Consider the following 21,659-nt stretch of genomic DNA (forward strand, 5'->3'; position numbering starts at 1 on the left):
ACAAACTCAGACCAGCTCCCAGTCAAGCTGTGTTTCCTGCACAGACAGGCTTTACTTCAGGAGAAAAACAAAATCTATTATGCCTGAGGAGTATTGACTAGCCAGTTGAAGTAGAGCTTTAAGCGGTGTTTTAAATATGCTCAGCCCAGAATAATGAGCCCCTTGAAAGAATGTTTTTTTTGGTTTAAACGTAAGTCAAAGTTCACTGTGAAGTCATCAAAAACTGTTTAACAAAAGCCTGGACACACCCTTTAAAGTCTCTGTTGGTCAGATGAATGGGAGTGTTTGGTTATCATTTAGCATTCTCTGTTGACTGAAGGACACATGTTAAAGATATATCACATCACTGTGACCATGAGAAGAGTGATAAAAACAAGTATAGCCTTTTTTTTTTTCTGTAATTAATGATGAAAGCAAAGCCTTGCCCCGTGACATAATCCTTCTTTTTGCCATCAAACATAAAGCAATCCAAGTTGTTTTGAAGAAACCTATTCTTGATACATTATTACAACCAAAATTAAGCCTACGTTACCATCATCAAAATCAGAAATAAGCCAAACACACATAATTTTTCAAAGTTAGTATCTTGGACATGATGAAATTTAATTTCAGTCCTGGCCTACCACAAAACCTGATTTAAAGCTTACAGGCACAATAGAACTCCATGGTAAAAAACACTTGCTGTCAAATGTTCAATCCAATATGTGCTTCCTTACACTTTCTTTAGAGGTGCCTGCATTGATATCTACAAACAGTGCTTCCTGCCATCTGTTTGTTCAGAAGTTTGCCCTCTTCCATTTCTTCAGCATGATAAACTATAGCCCAATTAAAAGGAAGGTTTAAGACTGATATGTTGTATCACATACTAGATATATCTGTCTCCAAAGGGAAGTGGGTTAGTGTAGTTTACCTCTGAATCAGGTGAGGAGATTCCTATTAATGGTTTCGCAGTTATAAGATCAACTTTCATTTATGATTGCAAAGGGCCAAATTTTTGGGCTTGAGTGATGTTGGAAAAGAACACGTGAGATTTCCTTCTACCCATTGAACGTGACAGGATAGTTATTTTGTGCATGTAATCCGTTCTTAGAAAGCAGACATACAGGAACATAAACCAGATTTCACAGATGCACAGAATATTCTGAGATGGAAGGCACCATAAGGATCATCAAGTCCAGCACTTAAGCAAATGGCCCAAACAGGGACTGAACTGGCAATTCTGCTGTTATTATAATGCACCATGCTCTAACTAACTGAGCTCATCTCAGTTTTATTTGAAAGTATGCTCAAGGTCATTTCAGCTACTTCACTTCTAATAGTTGATTACAGTTTTGAGAGAAATCTGTTATGTTGTACAGAGACAGTGTCTGCTTTAGTGGTGGCAATCTCGGCAGAAAAAAAATTTATTTTGTTCTCTGTTGGTATCTGGTGGCTGTGGAGATGTTACTGGAGAGAAAATGTTGTATCTCCAAAGTGTGAAAGCACAAAAGTGTGGGCTAGATGCCCATTTATCCCAGAATTAACATATAACCTTTTATAACCAATGCTTTTACATCTTTAGTCAGTTAATGCCTAAAAAATAAATATTAGAGCTGTTTTGTACTTCCTTTCTTGACTGAATGATTAGAGCCAGACTTAACTTTTTCGCCTCATTTTTCAAAAGATCATGTGCTACCAATATTTGGGAGCATAAAATTGTTGCTAATTCTTTGCTCCGCATAGGTTCAGAAAATGTTTTCCATCCTCTAAGTATTTAAAACAGTAGCTGGAAAGACTGAAATAAAGACAGGACATGCATTTTCCTAATAGAAACCAAAACTCTTTATATGCATTTCTAGTCTCTACTATACGACTAACCTGCAATCAATTTCTTTCTGGTGAATTTATTCTTAGTACAAATATATAGATAAAAAACATAGTAACTAATTGGTTCTCCTTTTCCTTCCAGAAAAAGGAAACTGTTTTGTTTTTGTTTGTTTTGGTATTTTACTTCCATGGAGAAAAAAAAAAAGAAAGTTGGTGAGAAATTGTGAAGTTTGCATGTTCTGGATTTATATTCTGGTGAGTGTCATCCCTGGCCATGGCAGCAGATTTTACAGTCCATTCCAACCCAAACCATTCTGTGAAAAAGCTCTCAGAACATCTTTGTGCCTTTAAAACTTATGTTACTGATGTGTAATTTGAAACCTTTATTTTTTATACAGTTTTATAATGAGGTCCTACCCACTTAATAGATATGAGGTTAATTGCATGGGACTACAGAACTTGGGCTTCTAGAATTCTAGAAGTACGATTTTTTTCCTTTTCCTCTCCATCTATATTCAAGGGACCTCTGAGATTCCTACTCAGAGTAGGAATTTCAGTTGTACTCCTACCAGAGTGCTGTTATATAAGACAAGGTCTTATGTGTTCCAGTGTTTGCCAAGCAAAGCTAGAAAACTCCATTTTTTAAGTAGAAAGGCAACAAGAAGAAGCCCTTTTTTTGTGTGTCTTTGGCCTTGTTAGCTATTTGTATTTTGTATTTAATATATGGGTTTTTCAGTATAAGCCAGAAAATATTTCACAGGGTTTCTTGTATATAAAAATACAAAATAGATATATATGAAAGAAAGCAAAAGCAAAAAGTGATACTCTGCAGGAAGTTACTCTGTAGGTTTGCAACATTTATCTATAATTAGCAAATAGAAAAACTGATAAATACCTGATAAAGTTTTTGCATCTAAACAGCCAGTGAGATAATAATATAATAAGGCCAGTTGGTCTTGGTGTTGATCATTATGCTTCTTACAATGAGGTACAGAAATGTCATGCTGGTGCCCCTTATCCTTCAGATTTTATTGCTGTTTTTTTTTTTTCATTCATGGACCTATTTGCTATGGGTCTGGAATGTTTGCCACCACCTTTTGTGTGTGGATTGTACATGTTTTAAAGCTAGTCTGTCACAGGCAGATCTGTTTATTGTCTAATAAAAAAATAAATGAAAAAAAGTAATGAAAGAAAGGATTTTCCAGCAAATATCTGTTTCTGGGTCCATCAATCACATAACTTATCTACATGAATACTTTAATATTCATAGGAGTACTATACTGGAAAAGGTCACTTGTGTTTTTGCAGGGCTAGTGTCATAGAATCACAGAATTGTAGAATGATTTGGGTTAGAAGGGACCCTAAAGGTCACCCAGTTCCAACCCTTCCTTGACCACTTCCAGGGATGGGGCATCCACAGCTTCTCTGAGCAACCTGTGCCAGTCTCACCTCTCTTCACGGTAAAGATTTTTTTCCTGATGTCAAATCTAAGCCCACTGTTTTACAGTTTAAAGCCATTCCCCCTTATCTATCACTACATGCCCTTATAAAAACTCCCTCTCCAGTTTTCATGTATATATAGTATGTATGAAAGGGGCACTTGACTGAAGCATTGCTGAAAGGGGAAGTAATACACAGATCTTGATTTTCAGATGAGACCTGTATTCCTCGTCCTTTGTTCTGTTGTGAGCTCAAGATGTTGAATGGTTTAGTAAATAGGATACAATTATGGATACATTCAGACGTGCTGCCCTTAATGTGTTTCTCAAGATAATGAAGTCCATGAAAAAGTATATTTTTACTTTCCTAATCCATACGAGATTTTCATATTTAACCTGTTAGTCCAAGTGAGTCAAACAAACCAGGCTTCTGTCCATTTAGTTTCTTTTTTAAATTATACATTCACTTTAGAATTTGTTCCGTTGGGTGCTTTATAAGCTGTGTGTTTGTGTATTTAGGTATATGTTTTAGGTAAGTATCTGTCAGTGTGTATATAAAGTACAAGTTTAGGAGAATTAATTTTTGTAGAGGGTTAGATTGTTTTTATGTGTGTTTTTTCCTGTTGGGATGTCAAATCTTAATTTTGTGGAGTGACTTCTGACCTTTAAAGGGTGTGACTGGAGGGCAGTTAGAAGCAAGGTAATGTCTTAAAAATGACCAAAGGGAGCAAGTTGCAGTATTTCAGAAAACTCTATTCTTCAGTCACATTCATGTCCTGGCCTGTGGGTCTGATGGAAATGGGCCTTAACAGAAAGCCTGGTTATCTGTAGGAATAACCTTGGGAAGCATTGTAAGGCAGGAACCTTTATGACCTTTTAAAATGGTTGCCACAATGACTCCTGCGTTCTATCAGGAGTCATTTTCTTGTTATTAAAAGTGATGTGATTTGTGTCACCATCAAAGCATGTGTTGCTTGTTTTCACTCTGTGTTAGGAATCAGACATAGGGATGAAGTTGTTTTGTAGTGGAAATAACATGGAAAACTGGCTTTTCAGGTTAAGGGCTAGATTTACATTCTAACACAGTGATTTATACCAGCCAGAAATGTCAGCATGAGGGCTTGCTTCCAGCAGCAAGAGACAGCACTTCTGCCAAGCGCAGCAGTCCCACTTTCTCTCCACCCCTGGTATTTATCACTGTGCTGATGCCTCCCTCACACTGGCACAAGCACTGTTACTGTTGTGCCATGAACTCTGGGTCAGGGGAAACACCCAAATTAAAATTAAACTGTTTCATTCCCCATTTAGTTCTACTAGAGATCATTTCCCTAGAGCTTAAGGTTCCTTAAATGGCCGTGCAAACACTTCTGCCAGCTCCAGGAAGGGGACAGAGCAGGAGCTGGGACTGAAAGAGAGCCTGAAAGAGGGCAACAGGGAGTCCTGGACTTCTTAGGCAGTGCTTAGTCTGCATTTGCTGGATGCATACAGGAAGCTCTGGCTCAGGGATGCATTTTCAGTCAGTTTAACCCAATCTGAGACCAACACTTAAAAGGATACTGCCTCCCTCAGAACTTGTCCTGCTCCGAGACATATTCCTGACCCACCCTGTTTGCTTGTTATTTCAGTCTGCCTGTTTGATGCAGGCAAACATCCACACATTCATCTAAAGATATGGTGCCAAGAGGTAGGGTGTTTCTTATTTATAACCTGATTAATGTTCAGTACAAATCAGCTTGTACTAAGTAGGGATTTACTCAGTAGGACTTGCAAATTTCCCTTTTAGTAGTAGAGTCTGATGCCGTGTAACATGTTTGTTTTTCAATCTGCATACTCCCCTCTCTGAGGAAAGTTTTATGTGTAGTTTGTGCTAGTTATGTGAAGTCAGATGAAGTTAGATGACTAAATGCAGGTTTCTGAATGTGTCTAGTTGTCAAAGGTACCACTTTGGTCCATGAAAAACTAGATGCTAGAGTTTGGAATTACAAAACTATTCAGCCAGTGCAAGTGTCTTCTTTATGATGAGCTGAATATCTCTCCAGACACTGTTGGGCATGTTTCAGTTCCCTCAGCATAGCACCAAGTGTACTGTGAGGGCTCCAGACAGCCTGCCTGACCTCTGTCCAACCCTGCTGAAGGGCATGGGGTTCCTGTTAATCATGTGTTATATTTGCCAGCTGTCTGCAGATGTCTCAGATACCTTAAAGGGTCTCAAATGACCCTGAATACCTATCTTTAAACAGTAGAATACAAATTCACTGACTAGTCTTCCCTGGATATAAATGATGTTTAGGATAGCTATCTTAGGATGCAGACATCTACCTCATCTAAAGTTAGGTGAAACAAATCTCAATAAATGCTTTTCAAAAAAAAACTGTCTAACATAGCATGAGTGTAATTCAATGAAGGAATGCCTCTCTACATAGAGAGTTCTGGAGAGAAAGTGGGTGAAGTCTTCTAGCTGCTGCTGGCAGGAACAGTAAGGGAACTGAAGTTACTAAAACCAACAGGTCTACAGCCTGGAGCACTCCTAAAAGGGCAAGGATTTGGGTTGTGATTATAACTAACTATGAGCTGTATTTTTTTTTCTTTTTTTTTTCTTTTTTTTTTTTTTTTTTTTTTTTTTTCCAGAACAACAACATTGTTCTTTACAGTGTCTTTACTTACTGGGATATTTCTAGTGAGTCAGGCTCAGTGGAACCAGCAGTGTCCACCACAGCCAGTGTAGTGTCCAGGCCAAAGGCTCGATGGACTGCAGGTCAAAGTCTGACTAATGGGAGAAAAAAGGTCAGTGAATTATACCAACTTAAACTACAGTATTAAAGGTAGGAGAGAATGCCTGAAAACTGTGTTTTTTTCACAGAAGGAATTTTTCCCTTTAGAACACACTGCTAAGTCTTGGTTTACTGACAGAATGTGAAGTTTTAGTTATGTGTCGTGGGAAAATGTATGAACTGATTTCTCTTATGTGTGCTGTGGGAGCCTGCTGCAGTCCTGGACTAGGTTCATGAAGAATTGTTCTTGGAATTGTTTTTTACAGGGATTGGAGTATGAGTTAAGTAGAATGGAACGATTAATGCATAAAAAATTACTCTGGAGATCTGCAGGATATTTTATTTCACTTCATCCAGCAAAATACTATTACTATCCATAACTGTAATATTATTATCCATGTTACTGATTTATTTTAAACAGCCAAAAAGAATTAATCCTCACCTTGTTACACAGGTTCTTCCAGCCCTTAATGAAGACTCAAATTCTCTGTAAGATGAAAAAGAAATCCAAGTTTTATAAAATGGTATATTTTTGTGGATATGGTACTGTTAGCACATTTATTCCCATTTATATTGGTGATATGAAGTGTATATCACTAGTAAGCAGCTACTAGGGATTCTGTGATGACAAGCACAAAAACTGTAGCCCAGGTAAAGATCTTAATGAGCAATTGTTGCTTCATTTGCTTCAACTGAGCTGCAGAATGAGACAGATTTTGAATACAAAGTGAAGGCACTGTACTCAATTAAGTTTAACTGAGTTCATTCTTACATAGGTCTGTGTGTATGTATCTGTAGGAACTTATGTATACATCTATAATTATATTGATTAATATATATACAGAGAGAAAGAGAAAGAAAAAACTTGCAATGTAGGAACATATTAAAGAGTATTCCATGAAAGAAGTGCATCTCAATTTTCTATTAATCTAACTATGTACAAAGAAAGCTGGCTTAAGTTCATCAGTTGAAATGCACATGGTCTCTTAAAACATAGGATATATAGCTGCTGGGAAGAAATTCAGATTCATCCCAAAACTTATATGAAAAATGTAAATCTCCATGGTTGAAAAATGTGATGTCAATCATTTGAGCATATCAGGTGTAAAATTCTTTAGCATTAATTATGTTCTCCATATTCCACACAAATACATTGATGTTAACTCATACTGTTAACTCATGTTAACTTATAAATTAATATTCATACTGCAGTGTTTGGTGATGATTGCACTTCACATTGGCTATTGGGCAGATTCAAACCATAGAAATGAATGCTGGCCTTGAGCTCCCTGCTGATGTTTGCAGTACAGTGCTGAAATGCTAGGAATGGAGGGAATTGTAAAGGTAATATTCTCTAAAACATGCATGTTTATAATTTTTCTTTTCCCATATTAATAATACTATTCTGGCATAGGTTAGAACATATAAATATTATACTTACTACAGTTAAGAGATTTATACCTTGTTGAAAGGTATAAAGAAAGGTATAAAGAAAGGTATAAAGCACTCTAAGATATTTCCTTGACACACTATTTAGTTTTCATAGGAAAGTAATGAAAGTTTTCGTTGTTCTATTACTGACCCAGATAATGCCGATTTCTTGACTACTAAGTGTCAGAACATTTTGTGTATTGACTCAAATATAGAACTGTAAAATCACAGAATCATTAAGGTTGGAAAAGAACTCCAAGATTATAGAATCCAACTTTTGACTGAACATCACCATGTCAACTAAGTTCCATGTTCAGTCATTTCTTGAACACTTCCAGGGATGGTGACTCCACCAGCACCTCAGGCAACCTATACCTGATCACTCTTCCATTGAAAAAAATTTCTTCCTGTTGTCATAACTGAACCTCCCTTGATACAGTCATTTCCTCTTGTCCCGTCACTACTGCTTGAAAGAAGAGACCGGCCCTCACCTTGCTACAACCTCCTTTCAAGCAGTTTTAGAGAGTGATAAAGTCACCCCTGAGCCTCCTTTTTTTCAGCCTAGACACCCCCAGCTCCTTCAACCACTCCTTATGTGATTTATTCACTACACCCTTCCCCAGCTCCATTGCCCTTCTCTGGACATGCCCCAGCACCTCAATGTCTCTCCTGTAGTGAGGGGCCCAGATCTTGACATGGGATTTGAGGTGTGGCCTCACCAGTGCCAAGTACAGGGGCACAATCCTTGCCCTGGTCCTGCTGGCCACTCTATTCCTGATACAGGCCAGGATGCCATTGGTCTTCTTGGCCACTTGGGCACACTCTGGCTCATGTTCACCTGCTGTTGACCAGCACCCCCAGGTCCTTTTTTGCTGTGTCACTTTCTAGCTACTCTGCCCCAGCCTGTAGTGCTACATGGGGCTGTTGTGACCCAAGTGCAAGACCTGGAACTTGACCTTGTGGAATCTCACACAGTTGGCCTCAGCGCATTGATTCAGCCTGGCCAAATCCCCCTGCAGAGCCTTCCTGCCTCAAGCAGATCTGCAGCAATCATATCAGACTCAGCTGTCTTTCCATCATGATACATTATGATTCTTTGAAACATTTTACAAAATTCCACACAATACTTAGTTACTGCTGACTTTATGTATATTTATAGGGGTTCACTTGTGTGTCAACCACAGACAAAAAAATTGTACAAAATATTAAGTAGTAGATTGCAGAGAGGATTCAGGAAATCACAGGAATAATTCACAGTAACTTTTGCTCTATTTGTAATAACATGGATTTGTGGTGGGGGGGTTGTGTTTTTTTTGTTTGTTTGTTTGTTTGTTTGTTTTTGGTTTTTTTGGGTTTTTTTTTGTTTTTTTTTTATTTATTTTTTTTTTATTTTGCAACCAGTGAGTGTGCAGAAACACTAAGTGACAGGGCATGTTTAATCATCAAATTTGATGTGGTGTAAGCAGAAATTTAGATATTATAAAGCCAGCTTCACTCAATACTGCACAATATAAGAAGAGAACGCATGTTTACTCTAAAGTTGAAACAGAGTATAGCCATACTGGGATATGCTCAGATTTCAACAGTTAATCTGGAATATTTTCATCATTTTATATATATATATGTGAGTATACTTACATGTAGTACAAATCATAAATATACTTTTATTTCGAGCTTCTACGCACTTCTGCATAACATTTTTTTTTATTCAGATCCTGTTGCATACTTCCTAAGGGAGCAAAGAGTTAACCTAAAAGGTTATAGCTTTCCCATAGAATGTACTGTCCAAATCTCATTCTCAAGATCTCTTAGGAAGAAAATGTTTAACCATAGTCTGAATGAAATTCCAGGCCCACTTTCATGCCATGAATTTTGCCAGCCTGTTCTCCAGTAGATTTAAGTGTTCTGCTTATCAAAATGTGACTCAGAGAAAGCAGTGCCCTTTGAGGACATTGGTGTGAAAACTGGCTGTGAAATTTGTCTGACACGTGGCTGGCACATCTGTAATTGTTGAGTAATGTTAAAGGAAAGCATAAGAAAAAACGTTGGAAGATTTGGCCTATATTATTATGTCTATGTAAGCAGCCACTGTATTTACCCCAAGAAGGGTATGTGATGACAGACTGGGGAGCAAATGGTTTTTGCAGCCACACGTGAGTAGGAAAGAGAGAGACAAGTGTGTCCAACAACCTGTAGAGTGCACTGTCAAAAAGCACTGAGAGAACCCAAGACTGAATCGACCCTCATTTAGGCTAGCCAAAACTAAACCTTTTCTGTCTATGGAGCAACAAAGTCCCTTAGTGAGCTACTCAAGACAGAGCTTAATGAACTATCTCAGGAATCAGCAGGGTTGAGGATGCTCAGTAGAGCATCCATCTGGTAAAGCTTTGCCTCTGGCAGGGCTGAGTCATGTGGCACTCTCCTTTGTGCCATGAAGTGGTACCTACTCAACTAGAGCCTGCTTGTGTCACTCTAACAGGATGCACATAACTGTGTCTTGCCCCCATGTTCATGTGCAAAAGCACACTAAGGTATCTTGGTGACTGTAGTTTGAAATACCTGTTCAATAAAAGAACTACAACCTAGAGCTCTTAATGTAAGCACATACTAGAGCAAATGTGTCTACATTGAACAAGTCCTTTCGAGACAGTACACACACATTTCTTTTCACTTTTCACTCCAATGTTCTTTAACATAAGGACCTTTATCAAACTTATCCTGAAAGTTGCTCATTAACTAGAAAGTGAAAAGAAAGTGCTTTCCCATGGTTATGTTAGATGGTATTACCCTCATTGTCCTCTCAAGAACTTACTCAGGGAGTATGTGAAGAGGCAAAGAACAGAGGTATTGCTTGTGTCTCAGCAGCTAAGAAATCTAAAAGATATATTGATTTATTAACATGAGGTAAGAATCATGTCCAAAGCATTAGAAATATGTTTGGACAAGATGCTTCAAGGTCTCAATATGTTCTCTTGAGATATTTGAGTTAAAGTGTATAAAAACAACTTATTGTGTGACCTCCTTTGGACTAAAGCATCCAGTTTTAGACTCATAGAATGGTTTTGGGTTTGAAAGGATCTTAAAGTTCATCCGGTTTCAAACATTTTGTTCCATTTAGTCAAAAAATGTCTAGTTTCGTCTGTTTCATCTATTCAACAATTTCTGGAGTGCTCCATTGTAGGAGGTGGAGAGGAAGGCAAGTGAGAATATCCCTTTGGTCAGTTTGGATTAGCTGTCCTATTTGCGACCCCTGCCAAAATCTTGCCATCCCCAGCCTAGTGAAGGGTGGTGGAAAGTTGGAGAGACAGTGCTGATGCTGTGCCAGCACGGCTCAGCAGGAACCAAAAACACTGGTTATCAAGACCAGTGCAAAGCACACCACTGTGAGGGCTGCTGTGGGGAAAATGAACTCCATCTCAGCCATAACCAATGCAACTTATAAATGATATTACTAATATTTGCCCTCTTTGAAAAGGAACGAGAATGCAACCGAGGTAAACAAGTGATTTTTTTTAAATAGGCAATATAGCAGGTACTTCTTTGGAAAGCTTAAGGCTAGGGCTCACCCTTCCAAGCGACAAGATAGGACTGACCTGTAGAGTTAAAGCAGGAAAATTTCTCTGACACAGCGAAACCAGTCAAGGATCTGATTTAGCTAGGGTGTGGGCATGAGTAAAGTTACATGTGCATATGTTAGAATGATAGAAACTTTATTATGGATCACATTACTTTTCAGATCTATCTCTAACTAAGGACTCACTGCCATATTTTTCTTTAGAATGTGTGGCATAGATTGTTTTGCGCAGGAGGAGCAAGCTGACGAACTGGTCACTCAGCTTTCATAGATGGGCTGAAATGTGCATCTTTCCAGAGGTGTCAAGCAGAGGACCAGCAATCAGTGACATTTCATATATTGCACAGTTGTCTGTATGACGATTAATACCTTTGCCATCTCATTTTCTGCTGTTAATTCATATCCACACCTGTTTGATCCTATAGAACAGAGAAAAAATCCTGTAAGTTATGCACCTCTTATATGCTTCTCATGTTCCTCTCATTAATCAAGCCTGCTAATTAAGACATCCATTTTCTTCTAGAATTAGGGTAAGAAGAGAAAGAAGTATTCTCAAAAGATATTCAGGGGAGAGGCTTTCACAGGTGGCAATCAGTGACTAGAAGGGTTTCTGTAGCTATCTATACTTATGCAGCCAGAGGGCTGCCCAGGGTGATTCCATCTGAGACGTCCTGTTAATCTCACCAGTGAGCTTTGTTATCTTCTCATCTCTGTCCTGTTCTCCAGCCTCTGCTGTATCCTCTATTCTTCATGGCCCTATGGTCCATGTGACTTCTGTGGCATTCCTGGAATGGGCTTCCATGGGCCCTGGTCACTAGCATGTTGCATCCTACAAGAACCAGAAATCCAAACAGGTAGCAAGGGCACTGTCACATTTAGTTGGGGAAAGAAAATGAATATTTTGAGCAACCATGAAATCAGTTTAAAATAACACGTTTAACACCCCCAGCCAAAAGGAGGAGGTAGGTGATGGCACTCAGCACTGTCATCAGCTTTGTTCAGATTGCTGCAGGCAAGAGTTTTCCCAGTGACTTCCCAAGTGCCCCCCATGGTGCTGCAGCCCAGGGAAGTGCCCTGATTTGTGTCTCAGCAACCTCAGCAGCTACAGCAGGTGATATGTGGGAGGCTGAGGTCACGTCCCAACAGGTGAGTGCTATGCAGCTCCCTTTCAAGAAAGGGTGGGAGACAGCTTTGTTTAGAAGCGATAAACATTTGCGCTGGCTGGCAAGTTCAAACTGCTGCAGTCGCACCTCTGCCCATTTCTGTACGAACTCTAAGGCAAAAAATGTAAACTTCAGACCAGAGATACCCAGGCCTTCACCTGCCTGTATGCAATAGCCAGCAGATTTAGTGGGAGCCAGACTTGACTTGACTTGAGAAAAAACATTGCCTCCTTGACCCTTGGGAAAAAGCTGAAGGATTTTAATTTCCCAATGCATGTGGGAGAGCAGGGGTGGAAATCTTCATCAAAAGTTTTTCAGAAGCTTGAGGAATGCCAAATCAACCTAAATAGCTAAAACCATAGTCTCTTTTCAAGCCCAATAAAATGTGAACCATACATAAATAAGATGTTAAAATCTGTTGTATGATAAAAACAAATTTGATTGTAAAGATGCAGTTTTTCTACTGCTGATTTTAATTTAGTTGCTACTTATCTCAAAGTATAAGTGAAGAGAAGAAGGAGAAAGAAATGATGGTATGATAGTATGTTGGAAGCAACATACTATTGAGTTTTCATAATTTCACAGTCACTTCTGTCCCCTGTCCTTCTGCTTTATGTCTGTTGAGCTTCTCTCTTGGAAAACCCATACTGCTTATATTATTCTGGACTCTGAACTCTACTCTTCATTTCTGAAGTACTTTTGTGCACTAATTTTTAATATTTAAACAGATTTCTGACATCTTGGCTTGAATCTTTTAAGGAGTCTTTGGCTTCTTCCAGGTATTTTTTTTCCCCTTCTTCCAATATATGTTGTGACTGCAACATAGGAATTTCAGATAAAATAATGCAGGAATATATTATAATTGCTGCCATAAGAATGTAAGTTCTGCCCCTTAGGACAGACTTCAAGTAACACTAAAATATTTGTCATGATATAAAAAAATAACACATTATTGCAAAAATATTTCTTTCCTCTGCAGAACTAATACCTTTGACTACTCTGCAAGGCTTGTCTGAAGTCAAAGTTAATGACTTCAAAAGGAAACCTTTTCTGTTCTTGTTTATATCAACAATTTTGTATTTTTTCTGTTTTTTAATCTGCCCTTGATGAGCAGGACTAAATCACTTGCAAAAGGTTATAGGTTTGACATAGCTTAAAAAGGATGAAAGGCACCACAAAGGAGCTTCTCTGGTCAAATAAGCTTAAAAGTTAAATATTTGAGATTACCTGGTGCTCTGAAATGAATTAAAAATAAATGTTAAATGAACCTGCCTGACATTTGTTCTCCTCCAGTCAGTCAGGCATTTTATTTGTTGTATTGCCAGAACAGAAAAGGAACCACAATTCAAGCCTCTGGAAGTAAATTCTTAATAACACAAAGCAGTTCAATCACTTTGACATAGAGTTAAAAGAATGCTTTTTGTGTCAATATTCAGTGAGTTATAGGAAGTCCAGTTGATAAAATGGAAACATTATTCCAACTTGTTTAGAGTAGGTTTTGCAAATAATAACAACCTCTTTAATTCCTCTTGCATACATTTTCCTCTTAAGTCTGTAAAATATGAGTTTGGATTGTGATCTGAAATGGAAGGGAATTTTTCTACCAAGACAGTGTTCAACAGCTAGAAAAAAATAAGTTGAAAAGTTCAATTACTTCTTCAAGGGAAATTTGCCAATTTGACACAAAAAAACAATTTAAAATACATTGTGAAAAATTAGAGGTCTCAGTTTCAGATGATACCCCTCATGCATCCTGGTTTTAAGCATAAGAATGATTTTGCAAGCATTGAAATATTAGGCACCTATGTAGGAGTTTACAGTAGTGGGTTTTGGATGAAAATGTGATCTAATGAAAGGGAAATTGGTCTATTCTTTTCCCAGAATTTCTTAAAACAGTACAATATGAACTGAGATAATATTTTAATTGTAATTTTATTTCTCCTGATTCCTGTTCTATTGTAATGTCTTGCATTTGTGAAGTTGCAGTTCACTTTTCTGTTATTACTTATAAACTGACTGGGGCTTACTATGTGCTATGACCCTCAAATTTAACACTTTGTCTGAGTAGGCTTTAAATGAGAGTAGTTTTCCTATGGGATAATACTTTAAAGGTATTATCAGGTCCCCTGTGTGATAATAACTAAGATAGTTGAGCTAAACCCGTTATTCTGTGAGCCAAGGAAATGAACCTTGCTTCAATTCAGCCAGAGCCTCTTGGGAGAAGTTGTCTGGCGCCACAAAACAAATTAGTAAGCAGAGACTGAAAACTATTAAGTTTATTTTAAGAATGTGTTGTCAGAGATGTAATAAATTTACTTGTTGCTGCAGGCCATGCATGTATGAAGCCTTAACTAATCCAGGTGGTGTTTTTTTTCCTTCAGAGGGAGGTGCAGGGTGTGGATCTTTAAGAAAAAGGTATTGTGCTTTAGGTAATGTGGGCATTGTTTAATGATAGATATGACAGCTTGAGTGGTATGTTTAGGTTTTCTCTGTTCATACTCACAAAGCAATTTAAATTAATTTTCTCATGCAAAGTTAGTGACTACACAAAATGCTAATTAGTTTAATGACAGCATGGAAATAACTTTTAGTTCTTCTAAACCAAATAAATTTTTTTGTTGCCATGTTTAGATATTCCAAAGATTACTCCTAAAGTGTTTAAATTTAAAGTTCACCATATAACAGTTCAGGACCAGTTGTGTCTTTGAGTTTTCTCAGGACCCTCCTTTGTCAAGAGGACAACTTAACTGGGTTTTAGTTAGCCATATAGACTGAACATGTTCCCATTACATTCAGTGGAGTGGGTCAAATCTTTCCAGAAGGTGATCCAGCTGTTCATATAAGATGTGCCTAGTTCTTTCCATTCCTTGTGCCTAGACAGGTAGGTTTAATTAAACATACATCTTTTATAGGATAACATTAGATGATATGAATCCTATGTCTAGGAAAGATCTCTTATAAGGATCTCTAAGGCAGATCTCTTGTCTTCACCTTTTGTGGAACAGGAGCCAGTTGATTATGTTCCTTTGCTCTGGAACCTGAGCAAAGACATACTGTGTTTTGCCAAGAGTGGTTATTCACTGGAGATGCTGAATTTTTTTGCTCAGTTCTTTTCTTCTCAGAAGCAGTGGTCATCCTGCAGAGCTAGTCCCTTGCTTATGGCACAGAATCCAAAACCAGCAAGTGTATCTTTTGGGTTCCCTAGAAATCAGTTACAGACTAAGAACTTAATATGCGTAAAGGCTTTCAAAGACACACAGTGCTCCAGCATCTTTTTTGGTGATTCAGATTAGGTTGCTCTTTATCCACTTTGCTCTTTCCTTTGAAAACTCATAGTCTCTTGGTGCAGCCAATAGAGTGACAGTATCCTGGCTCTCGGTGAATTTCTACAGAGCTGATTTATAATGAAATTAATTTAAAGCTATGAGACTAATTGGCTGAGAGCCAGTGCATATTTGCTTACACAGTTTTTGTCAATGAAAATCAAGTTAACCTCTTAATCAGAAGCCAGTTAATCTCCTGCAGAATGAGACATAGACTTGAATTGGGAATTCCTTGAAATAACCCAGCATGAATCTCCAGACTGCCCCTGGACATCCTTAGTGACACTTAGGTGAATTTTAAGCGGATCCAAATTTAATTAGGTAACCTTGACATTCATATCTTGTCTCTCACTTCCCCATCCCTTTTGTAAGAAAGCAGCTACATGGTATTCTTCAGATATTTCTTCTGCTATGTGGCTTTAGGCATTTGATTATTCTGAGCCCTGTCAAATGTGGCCCTTCCAACTTGTTTCTTGGGGGTAGACATAAAACGAAAAAGAGTTACAGAAAGTACTGAAAGATGGAAAACTGTCTGCAGTTCATTGGATACCAGCAATTATACTCCAGGCAAGCTAAGTCCATAATGCTGGGAAGTGTGTGTTTTCTCATGAGAAGTTGAGAGAAAGCATTGTTTTAGTCCCTAATCACTCGGGACTGGTTTAGGGGGTTCATTTTGGCTGTTCTGCAAATATATTGAGTTACAGTGGCAGATAAAGTGTAGGAGAGGGCAGAGTCCAGCACGTTGTTTTAGTAATTGGGATCTATTTCAGTACACTTGAAAGACACTTAAAAACGTGAAGCATTTTAAAGCTTTTCTAATCAGGTAATATCATTAGGCTATCTTATGCATTGTTAAACTCAATTCAAAACTTTCTAGTGTCACGTGTGTTGTGCTGGGTTAACTTAGGCATTTCACTTCTGCAATTTCCATATGAAATTAAGGCAGTTTTACAGGTTATACCCTTTCTGATGGTCATAGAAGAGGGGATAGCATTTGTTCATAGAATCAGATTAGTTTGGGTTGGAAGGAACATTTTCAGGTCATCTAGTCCAATGATGTGCCGCCCCAATGCATTTAGAGTAGAACATTTATTGTCTACTTTATTGCTGGGGGCGGCGGTGGGGGTGACAGGGGGGTAATAGTTTGGCAGAAAAAAATAGTTGCTTAAGATCTTTGCCTTTTTAACCTGAAAATGTACTGGGACCATTACACAGTATGGCAAATCAGAGTTGTTGAAACTATGTGCATTGAACTGGGCAATATAATGTCTATGTATTTATTCTGACTAGCAGAATCACCTAGGATTTATATGTTTCTCCTGTATTCTGGTAAAAATAGATTTATACTTTCCATGAATGACTAGGAAAATAGTGTGGGGAAGTGGAGAGTGCTGAGGTTCACAGAAGTTTAATGGCTAAATGGGGAATCATGATGCTGGAGACTAAAATTTCTGCATTTCAGACCAGATTTTGCTTCTAATAAACCTGTTGATGGAACTTTATCCTGGTGTATATTAACTGAGTTGCCTTGACACAAAAGAGGCAATCAAAGATTAAAAAATGGAATAGTTGTCTCAAAATGGACAATTTCCTGTTCTTCCCTCTGTGTGCAGCAGACATGTAGACATGTAAACAAGTCAACAAGTATTGCACTGCTGTACAGTGATTCCTGAACTGTAGGCACTGTTAATACGTCACAGTTGTTTTGATTCTCCTTAGTAACATCCTTTTGCAGTCTGTTTAGAAAGCAAAATAAGAAGAGGAAGGAGAAAAGACCAGTAGAAAAAAATTTGAAGAAATTATTTTTTCTTAGCGCTCTATTTACTGGTAGTTTTTTTTTTTTCCACTCTTTCTTGTTTTTGATATATGTTCTTTGTCATGGAGGAATTTATAGGTTGGGTTTTTTTTCCCCATTAAGCAACCTTAGCTAATGACTAAAGAGAGCAGATACATTGTACCTTGGAGCTCTACAGGTCCCAGATAGCTGTGTTTGTACAGACATATCTTGTGCACACAGTGAGCGTGTGTGGCTGTGCTTATGCAGGGTAGGCAATCCTTTGCTGATTCATCTCTTATTTATGCCACTCAGCAGGGAAGTCAGTATGTGCATCAAGATGCATCAATTTCTGTTGTGTCAATAAGTGAATACTGAAGTGCACTTATATGCTTTTATTTATGAATTAGGGTCTGGAGTAGCTCCTAGGGACAGCAAAATTACAATCAGTCTTTCCTTACAGAATGGCCATTGTATTGACCCCTCAGGTCAACAATACTCAAGGTACACAATTTAATGTTCGAATTATTTTTTATACTGTCTTTACATAGCTCTGTGATCTGTCGAGAAAACTGGAACGGATTCTTTCCTTCTCTGAGCCAGATAGAAAATTCTGACAATCTAATCTGTATTTTTTCATGGAGGATTATAATTTTAAGATATCTGAGCAGCGTGGCTGGGAAGATGAATGCTTGAATGGGAATATTAATTTAAATATTTTTCCTTTCAAACAGTTGACTGACCATGTCCTCCTCCCCCTCCTCTTTTATTCATGTTGTGTAACTGAATCTGTTTTTTCCAGATGACTTGATCTTTTTAGGAATTTCTTGTTTGATGATCTGTGCAAAAATAATACGTCACTGTTTTCTGACAGGCAAACAATTTGCTGACAGAATTTCTATAAAGACCAATTCCAACTTATATCTGTCTTTGACTTGTCATATACAGGCAAATCTTTTCAGATGGTTTTGTCCTTAAGGCCTCAGTCATGAAGTCACTTTGTGACTCACTTTAGATCCTTACCTTCAGTTCCTTACAAAGTTTCTAAATGTGTCTCACAACTCTTGCCGTCTTATTTCTCATGAATATCTCACTGCATCACCTCCCATCTAGCATCTTCTGATGCTAGATGCATGACGCTGCACTCTGTTCTCTGGCAAAATTCTGGAAACAAGTTTTCATGCCTCATTTTAGCAGCATATTGCCAACCACGTTTCATTGATGCAAGGCTCCTTTGGATTTACCTTGTTCTAACACTGCCCTCCTTCCTTTTCTGTAGTCTTAAAAGTAATGGCTTCCCTCTCCAGACTTCTGATGTATTTGTACTGCCAGCACTTGTCTGGAAGAGGAATAAAAGCAAAACTGTCACTGGGGCATAGTAGCTTGATGATTTGCCCAGCAGCTAAATGTCTGACTGTGCCCAAGGGCAGTGCTTGCGAGCAGTGCACAATCCATCTGCTGGTAGAAATATTATTGTAGGGCAGGTACTTATTTGAATAGTGAACCAAATGAAAGTGTCATGTGCTGTTTTATTTCTGACATTTTATTTCCGACTTCTAAAAGCTGTACTCTTGATATTCCTCACAAGTGTTTTGTTTGTGTGGTGCTTGGCTCTATTATGTTGTAGCAGTTTCATCCAGGTTAGGCAGGGGGGAATTCATCTTACCCAGCATTAGATGGCTGTAATAAAAGTGTCTACAATGTAAAGGGTCACAACAGGAGTTTTTAAACACTGCTGAGGAAAAATGCACATATTTTTGCATATTTCAAGGCAAAGCTAATCTTATTCAAAAATAAATGCGTAAATTAAGTCATAGCTTTACAAAATGCCTCTTTCCTGGGTTTGGCTATAAAGACAGTTTAGGATTTCTAGCCCCAAAATAAATACCTGAAATTAGGTAAGGTATATCATGTGCTTCCTGCTCTGTTTGGTTAGAGGTCTGTAGTAATAATAATAATAATAATAGAAGTAGTAGTAGTAGCTAATAATAAGAACAACAGTTTTATTCTATGGGACAGTGGACTGTGAAATGGCTTGTATAAATCAGAAAACATGTCTTCTGAACATGAAAAAAACCACAAAGTGAAAACACAAAGGTTTAAAATTCTTTTCTTAAGGTTTTAAAGCTGATGGGTTTGGTATTGCACATTCTAAAATGTGAACATTATATATTTCAGCGACAGAAGTAGGTCTGTAAAAATGGAGGCTTGCTATAACCCCCTTAAGAAATATTCTTTTTTGTTTGGTTGTTGGGGTTTTTTTATTCTATGAAAAAAAATTAGAAAAAAACAGCTGGAAGCAAGAAATAAGTGGAATGAAGACAATAATAAATCTTTTTTATTGCCTCTCTTGTGCTTTTTTTCTTCCTAAATTTCATTCATAAGGGACCTGTATGTAAGATGTAGATTGTGTGCCTTTGTCCACAGCACATTTAACCTTGAGTTCTTTGGATAAGAGAACAATTTATGCCAGATTTTCTTTTGCTTTCTATCCTTTGGTTAGAGTATCTTTTGTTTAAAAGGATGCAAACTCTGCTAGAAAAATTTCCTTTACCTTGGCAGTTTCAAAAATCTGACATTCTCATTTGTAGTAAGCTCATGCAGCAGTATTTCTTCTCACTAGTGGTGCAAATAGGTTCTCTCTCCTCTAAAAGACAGTAAATTTCCATCCTTTTTATTTGTCAGAAACTTTTATCCTTCTGTTAAATTATGGTCAAATTGGGCAGCGTGTTCAAGGGTGGCACAGAAATGGCTTTTCTCGCTGGATTAGAGAACAAGTATTCTGTTACATTTGTCCCCATAAACTAATGGGAAGACATAACATACAGCTAACCTAATGTAAGTGCTGTTGTAGTTACTGCTGTAACACTATAGCTGCTGGTTCTCTCTGGTGCTTATTAGTTTCTGATATGTGGGTTTGTAGCCTTCCCCTTTGTCAGAAACAATAGAAATCAAAAGAGCAGAAAGGAGCAGGGTGAGGAGTGCAGGGAGATACTCCAGTAATAATTTCCTTCCTTTCATTTACACAGTACCTTTGCCTCTATGTGAGATTGCACAACTTTAGTTCCTGGTTTTTCTAGTAGGCAGGTCAGTAAAGAAACAGAGGCTTATTTTTGAAGCAGAGTGAAAGCATGTGGAGTGGCTGCCTCATGGAAGAAACTGGAAGGGGTAAACCAACCCTCATTTGTCTCTTCCTCCAGCAATTAAGCCATGAATTAATTTAAATGCTTAGATACATCTCTCTGCTGTTCACTTTTTTTCACCAGCTTGGGTACAGAAGTGTTAATTTCTAAAGGAAATTTCACATTCAAGACAGTTGGTACCTGAGCAAACCTTGTTCTGTAGCAGCACCTTGTGGGAAGGAAATCAGACTACAGTCTCCCACACAGGCCGGCATTCCCAGAAGGCAGTTGCTGAGTGAGCATCTGCCATCAGTGAGCTGAGCAGCTTATTTTATTATGGTAGAACTTACAGAAGTCTAGAGTAATAAAAAGCACATCCATTAGGATGATATACAGAAGGCACTCCAAATACATTTTAATTAATGCTTGATGCTTTTCTCTTGAGAAATAAGAAAATTAGTGTACTATATTTGTATGCATTTAAAAAAAAATTTACTCCTATGTGTAGCAAATGTGTTATGGTTAAGTTCCTTACTTGTAATTTCTTAGTTTTAAATCTTTAAAACCTTTGGATTGTGATGTCCAGATAGATACATATCTTACCCAGGATACAAGGTTGCATGAACCTCCAAAGACAAAGTAATCTTTAACAAAAATGAAATGTTATAATTCTATATTTTTATTTTTAATTTTGTTTTGCAGGAGGCAATAAGCTGAAGAATCAACATTTTCGCCTAAACTGGGCATGGATCTCCTTAGAAAAGGAGTATTACTTAGTAAATGAAGACACCAAGTATCTTGATGTTGTTCTTAAACGGAGAGGTTACCTGGGAGAAACCTCTTTTATAAGTAAGTTCAATTCTAATCTTATCAGTTGCTTCTATAAATCACTGCCTAGGCAGTTGATATTCTGTATCAATGCAACTATATCCTATTGCTGCTGTTTCATGATAAGCAAACTATATTCGAAGGAATATGTTTATTTATTAAAGAGTGTATCTTTTATATGCTATCTATATAATTTCTTTAGTTAAAAAATGAAATTTTCCCTTTTGTGTTTTTTTTTGTCTTCTGCAATTAATTTCTGAATAAACAACCAAAGACGTGGTCCTTCTTTCTTTGATTTGATTGGTACCGCTGTTTCTTTGTTTCACAGAATGCAGTTCCTGTCCAGATCTTCTTTTCCCTATAATGAAAAAATAGAGTTGTAGCAATTGAAAAGACAACAATAAACATATATCATTTTTCAGGAAGGC

At 37.7% G+C, this 21,659-nt stretch overlaps 1 protein-coding gene across 1 annotated transcript in view; it reads left to right on the plus strand.

Annotated features, from left to right (window-relative positions):
* Positions 1 to 21,659, plus strand: part of FREM2 (FRAS1 related extracellular matrix 2) — a 119,075-nt gene that overhangs the window by 43,267 nt on the left and 54,149 nt on the right. Inside the window, exon 3 of the mRNA XM_053936480.1 lies at positions 21,106 to 21,252. Within this exon, the coding sequence (XP_053792455.1) occupies positions 21,106 to 21,252 (147 nt within the window). The remainder of the gene's footprint in view (positions 1 to 21,105; positions 21,253 to 21,659) is intronic.

This window comes from Vidua chalybeata, chromosome 2 (genome assembly GCF_026979565.1).
Source record: "Vidua chalybeata isolate OUT-0048 chromosome 2, bVidCha1 merged haplotype, whole genome shotgun sequence".
In the NCBI taxonomy this organism is placed as follows: domain Eukaryota; kingdom Metazoa; phylum Chordata; class Aves; order Passeriformes; family Viduidae; genus Vidua; species Vidua chalybeata.